The sequence below is a fragment of the Cebus imitator genome, unplaced genomic scaffold, assembly GCF_001604975.1.
Source record: "Cebus imitator isolate Cc_AM_T3 unplaced genomic scaffold, Cebus_imitator-1.0 Scaffold37, whole genome shotgun sequence".
NCBI classification, from domain to species: domain Eukaryota; kingdom Metazoa; phylum Chordata; class Mammalia; order Primates; family Cebidae; genus Cebus; species Cebus imitator.
Window position 1 is genome coordinate 2,211,895 of NW_016107352.1, and position 11,033 is coordinate 2,222,927.

General features: G+C 37.9%; 1 protein-coding gene across 1 annotated transcript in view; it reads right to left on the reverse strand.

Moving 5' to 3' along the window:
* Nucleotides 1-433: 433 nt before the first annotated feature.
* PON3 (paraoxonase 3) overlaps nucleotides 434-11,033 on the reverse strand; it is a 27,617-nt gene continuing 17,017 nt past the window's right edge. Inside the window, exons 5-9 of the mRNA XM_017525155.2 lie at nucleotides 8,642-8,768; nucleotides 5,132-5,332; nucleotides 4,016-4,097; nucleotides 3,618-3,746; nucleotides 434-1,327 (exon numbers count right to left, since the gene is read on the reverse strand). Of these exons, the coding sequence (XP_017380644.1) occupies nucleotides 1,169-1,327; nucleotides 3,618-3,746; nucleotides 4,016-4,097; nucleotides 5,132-5,332; nucleotides 8,642-8,768 (698 nt within the window). The 3' untranslated portion in view covers nucleotides 434-1,168. The remainder of the gene's footprint in view (nucleotides 1,328-3,617; nucleotides 3,747-4,015; nucleotides 4,098-5,131; nucleotides 5,333-8,641; nucleotides 8,769-11,033) is intronic.

Genomic DNA, 11,033 nt, shown 5'->3' on the forward strand with positions numbered 1-11,033 from the left:
TCATCAAATTAAGTTTAGGGTTGGTCTTTAAGACAGGACTTTAGGCCAGAAACATTCTACTCATTTCAGATTCCTTAGGGCCAAGTTTACTGGAGGTTGCTTAATAAGTGTTTATTGAATTAATCAGAAGAGTAAGCTAAAAGCAGTCAAAGATAACTGCCTTAAGGCTTCATCTAAGATTCAGAGTCCAGTAGGTTAGCAAAACAGTTGTCCCTCCATAGCAATGAGGATTGATTCCAGGACTCTGATGGATACCAACATCCATGGATGCTCAAGTCCCTGATATAAAATGGCATAGTATTTGCATATAATCTATGTACATTCCCCTATGTAGGTAATCTCTAGATCACTTATAACTAATATCATGTAATTATGTAAATATGTGTTATACTGTGTTGTTCAGGAAATAATGACCAAAAAAAGTCTGTACATGTTCAGTACAGATACAACCATCCATTTTTTTTCCAAATATTTTCCATCTCTCATTGGTTGAATCCATGGACATAGAATTTGCAGTTATAGAGGGCCAACTATACTTCAGATACACATATCAATACAAATAAGGACCTATTGCAGATGAACAGATAAGCCCTGCCTGCCCTAAGGTAGCTTCTGAGGCCCAACTGTCAGATTTCGCAGAACCTGATTTCCTATGTGTCTGTACCCTTAGAGAATCCAAGCTCCAAGGGCTTTGGGCAGTCTCATGATGCTGATTCTTGCTTTATCTGCAGACTAGAACACTTAATTAACAGTCTGTGCCCAGCACAACTCGGGGGAGAAACAGGGGTTGTAAATACTTGAACATTAGCTTTTCTCTTGGATTAGACTGTAGGAGTCCCAGAACATCAAAACTGTAGGAGGTAACTTGGACCCAGTTTCCAAGGGCTTCTAGGTGAGTGGGAGACCTCACTGGACATAGTCCACATGTTTTATTGTAGAAAGAATATTGGGGGTACTAACAAAGAGCTGCAAAGTTTTGCTTCTCGTCGAACTGTCAGTAACCTGACTTGCAATTTGGTGGCTATCATAGAATCTCTGTCTGCTCCTTCTATCCATAAGAAAAGCTACACACTGGTCGGTGTTTGCAATTTATTTACAGTTCCACTTATCATATAATTATCAGTTTACTTTTGCCAAACATGTAGACTTTTTTTTGACTATCTAGAGTCTAGAGCTCGCAATACAGAGTTTTGTGAAATACAGTGCCTATGAGAATTTTCCCATGGTACATGGAAGCCACAGAGGTGCCCTGAAGCACAGAGCCATTGTTGGCATACACGGTGCTCACCCTGGGCTTCTCAGACATAATATTCTGGATGCGAAGTACCTGTCAAGAAAAGATCGTTCATTAGTATATTATGTGAGCAAATGGCTGTTTCATGATGTTGTCCTTCCCAAACATTTCAGGATGAATCTATTTTTCAGAAATCAGAAGCTAAAAATCTGTATATCTACAATAAATTGTTCTTTTTCTGATGAAAATACTAATGTCATAAGGTTATCCATGCACCAAAGTGAACTGGCTTTCTGACATTAGCCAAATTCCTCAGGGATGACTTACACAATTTTGACAGTGCAGCCATCCCTTACAGAAGGAGGTAAGACCCAGTGGATGCTGTTATTTAGTTCTCAAATGGATAGTGGTCCTCCCTCTGTGGGAAGTATCTTGCCTTTGAGATTACAGTATGGGGAAGAGAAACAGGACAAAATAATGAAGAAACACCCAGTTATCCAGCCAACTCAACCTGGTAACTGGTGAGACAGCAGTCATCACAGCTGGAGCCCCTTCACATCTACAAAGTGGCTATAAAGCGTAAATAATGTAAACTACTTTGGAATTCCGTCTGACATATCACTGCCTAGTACTGTTATTGATCCCAGGATTAACACACTTAATTTTGCTAATCTGTATATATTTAAGCACTCAGGCTTTCCAATAGCCTGGATGAAGTTCACACAAATAAAATATGATAGGAATTAAAGGAAAACAATTAGAAATTTATGAGTCATGAGTCTACATTGATACCTCGTATTAGAATAGAGTTTGTTTTTTTGTTTTTATCTTAAAGGAAATCCTTCATCTCAGGTTTGTTAAACAAAAATACTTAAGCTTTGATTTCATGTAAGAAAGACGAGATTCAACTGGAAGTAAAAGGTGTCACTAATTGTGAAGAAAAATAAGTCTTATCTAAAATTTTAAAAATAATTCAACTTGAAAATAGAGATATGAAAAAGATCCTAAACAATTTTCCAATTTTCCTATGTATCATATTTCATTTCCTTAAAACAGGCATTGTGGTTGGGCTCCTGAAGGAAAGTTTTGTCTATCATTTTTAGGGGGTACATATCTGAGGCAAGGATTGCTTCCTAGTTTAGGGTAACAATTCTTCAGGTTCTAGACTCAGGCTGGACTTTTGTTTCTTTTTACATTTCTTGTGTTCTTTTTAGGAAGCTGTGACTAATACATTAATAAAAATAAAAAAAAATCTCATTTTTACTGAAAAACAGCAATATTGGAAGTAGAATAACTGTATGTCCCAATTTACCCACTAGACCAATTACTGGGTTTGAATTTGAATTTCAGTTTCCCAAATCCCCAAATGTGGATTCACACATTTTATTTTTCCAAACTGTACTATCTCAATGAGGCCTACCCTGATCTCTGACTTTAGTAGCAGGACCTGCTCATCCTTCTGCATACAGCAATCCTGATCCACTTTATTCTGTTGAGCTTTTTTTTCATCCTTCTGCATACAGCAATCCTGATCCACTTTATTCTGTTGAGCTTTTTTTTCCCATAGAACTTGCCATCTTCAAACTTACTATGTAATTTTTACTTATTTTTTATACTTATTATTCATTGTTTGTCTCCCTTTCTTAAGATCAAGGATCCGTGTATATTTTTTCTGATATATCCTAAGCAAAAGAACAATGTCTGACACAACACAGATACTCAATAAATTTTTATGAATAAATCTCTGAGTATGTGTGCCTAGAATTTATAGCTCTATATAAATTCACTAAAAGTTTTTAAATTGTTAACCTTAGTGCCACAGAAAATGCAGTATCTTATAATGTTGTTTTTAATGTAGAAAATGCAATGGCTTAGGCTATTGTTTTAGAAGATATATTTTTAAATAACACAAACAACATCTTTAAAATAAGACAATTTTCAATACCATCATATATGTTAGAACCTGCAGGCAAAATCTCATTTTATTTTGAGATGACAGTTATTTAAATCCTTTTATCTGAGCTTCATGTTGGACAGTGTGAAAGAAGATGGTCCCATATATAACTCTCTTTGTCTAACTGCAAGACCTGCTCAGAGCCTCTCTCCTGATTGGAAATATGATATGGCAATCTGGGTCAATTCGAATAATTGAGCTTATGTTTTTCCTTTATTCCTAATAGCGAGAGTTATTGAAGAGTTAATGGTAGCCTAAAAGAATTAATGAATGTTATCTCCCTGCCTGTCAAAACCTTTACTCTTCTCATACATAGAATTTCTTTAGTTCTATAACACCAAATGTGATCTGCTTAAATTCTGCCAAATCTTCCCAGTGAATTTGTTCTTGCAGCTTTGCCTGTGAGCTCAGAGAGGTATAGGAACTTACTTCTGATCCTGGAGGGTCATCAGCGTTATATAACAGCAGCTTCATGAGATTAGGATGGCATCCTGCCAAAATGTCTCCCGTAGCAGGATCGACAGACAGGTTATCCACTAAGGTGCCCAAGTGTATCACCTGCCAACAAAGAGGGAGTAGTAAAGACATTGTCTCAACCATTCTTCGCTTTTGCCCCTACTCATCCCCACAACCCCTACAGTTCCTTCTGATACCTAAAATTGGTATTTTTAAAGGGCTTTGCTTCTGTATTTTAGAAGCGCATGCATAATCTCACTGACATTGCTCTCGAATAGCCATGTTTTCCTCATTCAAGGAGCACATTCCTGGGTCAAGTATGGGACTCAGGTAAGAGGTCAAGTTGTGTGGGCCAGCCAGGGTACTTTTACCTTCAGTTGAGTTAAATCCCAGTTATTGTGTTTTTCCATTACGTGAATGTTCTTAGCTGTGACATCAGCTACATAGACATACCTTTGAAGTAAATGACATTTACACATAAGCAACTGGTAATGAGAGACAACACTCACTTTTATTTTGGAGAAGAGGTATAAAAATTCACACTCCTTCAAAGTACCACTGCAATCCTTGTCTAAACTCAATCCTTTAAGTAAAAGAAGATAATGGAGTCTTATTTTTAATATTCTTTAAGTGCTTTAAACAGGTTTTAAATATGAGTTATGACTATAATGAAACTGGTGTTTCTAGACGACATATATAGTAGGCTTATTCTTATTACTTTGAAGTCACAACTTTTTCCTTAAATTGAATGAAGATAAATGGATCTCTTATAAGGCCAAAAGTGTATATACTTCTAAAATCTAGCTCTTGAAAATAAATGACCATATGACCATAAAGTTCAATCACAATATTTTAAAAGAGGAAGGACACCGAGAGGTGTTTTCTATAGGGATCATTTCTGTTCATTATCTCAAATTTACATGTTAATATTCAAGGTACTCCTCTTTATTAAAAAAAAAACAACCTTCAATTTTTAAACACTTTTAAAAAGTGTTTTCTCATAAAATTTCATGCTTTTAAAATAGGATTTTCTCATTGAATGGTCTGCTGTTGTAAATCAATAAGTCTCAAACTTATACAATCCCTATGTCCAATCCAAGGTAGACTTCCCTCTCTCCTAAGAGCTTTTGTGTAACTGAACTTAGCATAAGTGGTTAAATACTTTCTAGCCTCATAAGGGGCAGACGTATTGCTCATTTATCTTCCTTTATAGTGTGTTAAGAAAGTGTGTTTCAAGAGTTATGTAAAAATTTGGAATGAGGTCCTTATATCCTTAAGCCCATGTCTCTCCTTTAACTGGGAAGAACCTGAAATCCAAGGAAACAAATAGTTTGCTTAGGATCACAGATTTAGTATGAATCCTGGCCATGACTGATCCCTCCAAACATATATTCACTTGTAAGCCTAAGGAAGTAATCATCTCCTAAGGAAAGAAGTCCACCAAAATGTCAAGAGCAAAGGACAGAAAAATGTATAGAAGAGCTTACTTTCGGTCTGCTGAGATTGTGATCCCATTGGCAGAAGAAAATCCTGTGGCCACCACTTTAACTTCTCTTGGGCTGTAGAAAAGAACATAAGTCCAGCGAAGACCCAAGATCATCTCAAAAAGTGACAGGAAGGGGTTGGTAAAATAGTGGTCTCTGGTGGCATAGAACTGTTCTGGTCCAAAAACCACAATATCATTCACACTAAAGTGAAAGAAAGGTGGAAAGAGAGACCTATGAAGTATTTATTCTTTATCCTTGTCAAAATCACTCATCTCTACATAGACCAATATGTTCATCAATATTGAAAGAGGTAAAAAATACATATATATTGAAAGAGGACACATAAACTAGTATAGATTAAGGAATTCCACAGAAACTCATGATTCTGCATTGCCCTAATGAGTTTTCTTTAGCCATTTGTCATTTTTTACTCTTCCCTTTCACAGAAGTCAGTGAAAATACATTAACAAATAAACCTCAAACTCCAAAATCTGTTTACTTGTAAATGTTGATCATGGTTATCTGTGGTAGTGGTAGTGTAGTTCACTGATAGCTATGGTTATCCTCCTTCAGGAATTACACTTCCTAATCCCCTTGCAGTTAGGCACAGCCATATGACTTGCTTTGGCCAATGAAATGAAATGAAATGAGGTGAGTGGCTTGTGGATGGAAGATTTTAAGAACCAGTGCTTGCTTCACCATGTTTCCCTCACGTTTCCACAGTAATGAGCAACTTTTCTGATGATAGAGACTGTTGTTCCCCTAGGGCTCTGAATGAGGATAATATAAAACTGACTTCCTACATCACCTTTTGTTTTCTCACTCATGCTGGTTACATAGCATGAGTAAGAAAACAAAACAAACCTTGGCAGCTGTGAGCCACCAAGATGTTAGGGTTTTGCTGTCCTGTTATCATAGCATAACCCAGTTCATCTGGATCTTTATATTTTCTCTGAGTAGATGGGATTACGGGTGATATTCTTTCTTACGTTCCTTAATACCATTAACATTTTTAAATGCAGCAAGTCTTATTCTTACAACCAGTAAGAACAACAAAGTCATTTTTATTTTCGAAAAGAAAAAAAGTGACTTGAAAAAATAATGCATTAAAAATGCACAATATTTTTAGATTTAATTTTAGGAGAGGAAAATTTGGATGAATCAGGAAATACTTTGAGGTTGTGACATACAATGACTTTCCCAAGGTCACTGGACTACTCACCTGTTGTACATCTCCTTAAACATTCCTTACTCCAAAAAGTATTGTCTGATACCATAAATTAGGTTAAACTGCCTCACAATTTGTTTTTGTAGCTCTCTGTTCTGCCCCCTTATAAGTGCTTATCAATGTGTGTGTCAGGGTATCCTCAGGCTCCTCTTTAGATCCTCGTAGCCTCACCTACCTTGTTCCAGCTGCTGTTATCTCAAACAGTTCTGCACAGGTCTGAAGTACTTCCCAAAGGGGCAGCCTAGCAGTGCCTCAGCTTATGCCTGCTGTGGGCCTCTTGCCTCCCACTTCCAGACTTCCATGTTGACATTCAGGCATAGGATACCACAAAACTTAACTTGCACATGCACAACAACAAAGAATGTGGGAAAGTGAAGGCTTTTTGAGGCAAACCTTTGACTAATAGGAGATGGGGCTTATGGATAAGCCCTTCTCCCTTTCTCTCCCTGATAAGATTGTCCTCAGATGCAGCTTATGTTGATTAGTAGAGGATAAGCCCATGACTTCAAGCAGTTAGTTGCACTTAGCAGTGGCTGGCTTAATAATGACTTCCCTCACTGTCTGTGTTTACTGGGGCTGGCATAGCAAAGAATCACAAACTCAGTGGCTTAAAACACCAGAAAGGTATTGTCTCACAGTTTTGGAGCCCAGGAATCCAAAACCATGTTGTTAGTAGGGCCATGTTCTTTCTGAAGTTTCTAGGGAAGGATCCTTCCTTGCCTCTTCCAGCAAGGCATTACAGTAGTCCCAGGCATTCTTTGGCTTGTAGATATATCACTCCAATGTCAGTATCCATCTTCACATGGCAGCCCCTCTGTATATCTGCCTGTCTTCTTGAAAGGATACAAGTTTTACTGCATTAACAGTTCTCTACTTCAGTATAACTTTACTTATTACAACTGCAGTAACTCAATTTCCAATTAGTGTCATTATTCGGAGTGAGGAGGTGATGGCTGGGATTTAAACATATCTTTTGGTGGGGAGGGGAGGTGGGCACAAAATTCAACCCAAAACATTCTCCCTTCCTTGCCTCACACTGGTTCCTCAAGTCTGCTTCTCGGGACTGTACTCCCTAATGAAGTGGCCACATATCAGGTGTGCCCTCAGACTGCACTTTCTTGGAGACTCTTCCTGTGAGATCCTACAGGATGCAATTGATCCTCACAATCCACCAGTTAGGTAAGCCAGGCAAATGAGAATCTCCATTTTGCTGAATAAATTGAGGCACCAGTTAAGTGACTTGTCCACAGTTTCCCAGAAACCCTGTGGAAGTCCTGTTCTCCAGTATGGCCTGAGAACCCAGCACAGTGCGTTAGGAGCAGAGTCCAATAACTTGAACCCCTCTTACTTCTACCCTCTGCATTTGTTTCCCTCATATTCTGTGGGGAGAAATTAATATATGATGTTGAGAAAGAGAGAAGATGAACTTTCTTTTCTTTTCCTATTCATCTATTCTATGGAACAGTTTACTGTTTTGGAGCCAGTTTTTTAGTGTTAAGCTCATTTGATGAAAGATGAATTCTTTATTGTTTGCTACAGCCTTCAGACAGGTAGCCTCTCCACTGAAAAGCTTGTTATTTTAATGAATGCAGCAAGAAAGATGTTCATCATTGCAATTGAGAGCTCAGCTTTGAATTCAGATGGATCTAGGTTTACACCCTGTTTCTGCCACTTATAAATTGTGTGACTTGGGCAAGTTACCTAACCCAAACCTTCTCTAAGTCTTAGCTTACTCATGCCTATTATTAAAGGCTTTATGAGAATTAAGTTAAATTAAGTATTCTGACATAGTGCCTGCCACATAATCAATTTAACAAATGTAATTTTTATAAGTGCCCACGGGCTTTTAAGAAAATTCTACTTTAAAGCTGTAATGAAACAAAGAAGTGACCCAACTGGAGGTTGGTTATAACACCCAGTGGGTGAGGTTCACAGAACACAACCTATCAGGACAACCAAAAAAGGATGTAGGTGTTTAAACAGAGACCCACAGTAGGTATTGAGGTGCTGTGGTAAAGAGGATGGAATTAGAGCTGCGAATCTAATTGAGCACCTTTATAGGATTAAAATGCTTTCAAAATGTTGGAAAATATAGGCATGTTCAATACCTAACACAGCAATTTCTAGTAAGATGCTGAGAAGTGTCACCATGGGAATCATTAGAAAGCTTTAGAAAAAAATCTACAAAACAAAAGTTTAAGAAAACCTGCTGAACCAAAGAAAACAAAGCACACAGCAGAGGTGCAAAATAAATAGAACTATACAATACTTTGATTCCATACCTTTTGAGAAGTTCGTGTTTTATAGTTTTCAGGTATACCAGAGAACGTTGTTGTTCCTCAAATTTAAATATCTCCACAGTGGACTTCATGTGGGGATGATTCACAATATAAAGATACACAGTTTGGTCTATGTGGAAAAAAGGTATAATTTCCAAGAAAGTTACCTCTATCACAACTAATATTAGACTTGTTTTAAAAACTTGCTCACTTCCAAAAGTTTTCTTTGTACATCTTAAGTTTGACCCCCACAGTCTACCTGATAGGTAAGTCAGACAAATGCAGAATCCACATTTAATTGAGGAAATTGAAGCTCAGAAGGTGAATGACCCATCAGCAAATTCATCACCACAAAGTGGCAGAGCCAAGACTTTTTGTGATGATCTCTTCAGCCTTATCTGCATATCCTGTCTAAGAGGAGGCTACAGAACTATAAAGGATGCATAAACAGGAATGTGGTTTCCCCAGATGGCCCTTCAACAAGAGAAGTGGGTACAAGCAAACAAAAATTTGCTGAGATGTTCTGTGTGTGCGATAATTATCTACATTGCAACAAAAGCTCAGTAAATGTCAGGGCAATGTAGATTACCTTAAAATAAGCAACATTTCCCAGCTAGACAATGAACTTCTGACACAAGTCAACATAACAATATTTAGTGAGCCCAGTGGACATGGCACATAAATATGAATGCAAGACAAAACAAACAAATTCCAGGTAGTACCCAACTCAGAAATGTCACCTACCCATTTCAATTGGAATGTGAAGTGCTTTGAACAAGACTGAGGATAATAATTTGGCCTCTGAGAGTGCTGTCTTCTGACTTATTGGGAGTTCTAGGTTTGATGAGCTCTGGAGTTTTAAAGGGTCTGGCTCTATCCTCCCACTGAAGGACTTGCTCTGTATTCATCTTCCCTATTCCTTTCCTGGATGTAGTTTTCAAGCACCTGGCGGAACAAGCTCAAAACCTGAGATGCAAAACTTATAACTAGGACCTCTTAAACACACTGGGCACTTTCATGCAAACTAAGCAAAGGTGTTCGCTCACAGATGAAATCTTTCTTCTGGTCTGATTAAGCTCTGTTCCAAGGCTCAGGGCTTAGCAAGCAGAACATGGGTTGGATTTCAGTCCCAACACGGCCCTTCAGTCTTTTGCCAGACACAATAGTGAACAATCATGTGCTGTCCTGGTTTTATTTCTTCTAGTACATCTACTGAATACTTCTTTCCAAATAAGATATACTTAGTGAGAATACTTTTGGTCTCCATCTTCTCATTCCATCTCTATCTCTATGTGTAATATTTTGGCTTTATGAATTAAATATATAATTAAGGAAGATAAGAAACAAGATAAGCTGTCAATCATAATATACTCAACTTCTGGAAGCCTGATTATACGACTGTTATTCTGTTTGAGATTGTGTCCCATCTCAAAAAAAAAAAAAAAAGAAGTCCAAAACCCACCTCTACCTCTAATACTATCCCATGCAATGAAATAGTTGCAGCTAAATCTGATCACTTATTATAGCATCTCCAATAAAGAATCTTATGTCTTATACAGTGTGAGGCAAAAAAGTTGTGGTTTTAAAATTATTTAAATAGAGTCCTAAGCTCACCTTAGTAACAGACATAGGTTTGGAAGTAAGACCTCCTCAGTCTGAGTTCTGGATCAGCCATGTACGAACTGCAGAAGTGAAGCCACACTTCACTGGCATTCCTCTAAACTTCATTGTATCCCTCTATAAAGTTGAGTATTACTATGCGTTCTGCCTGTCCTATAGAGTTCATTTATTTATTCATTTAATATGTGTTTATAGAGTACCTACTGTGCATCAGATACTGTTCTAGACTCTTGGAATCTGCAACGGACAAGTCACATATGCTTTTATGGCTATTATATTTGAGAGAGGAAAGCAAGGAGGAAAAATTATTAAATAATCTGAAAACAAAGAATACTAGAGTGGGGAGACATGTTCTTCACCGAATGTCACTCATTTGAAGAGCAACAGTTAAGTTTAAATCTGAAGATGAGAAGGAACTTGCTCTAGAGCAAGTGCAAGAGGGGCAAAGAAAATTGGTATCCTTTAACATTAAAAAAAAATTAGGTACCACTGTAGGCTGGGTTCGGTGGCTCATGCCTGTAATCCTAGCACTTTGGGAGGCCGATGGGGGTGGATCACCTGAGGTCAGGAATTCAAGATCAGCCCAGCGAACATGGTGAAACCCCATCTCTACTCAAAACACAAAAAATTACCTGGGCATGGTGGCATGTGCCTGTAATCCCAGGTACTTGGGAGGCTAAGGCAGGAGAATCACTTGAACCCAAGAGGTGAAGGTTGCAGTGAGCCAAGATCATGCACTCCAGCCTGCATGACAAGAGTGAACTGTTGTCTCAAA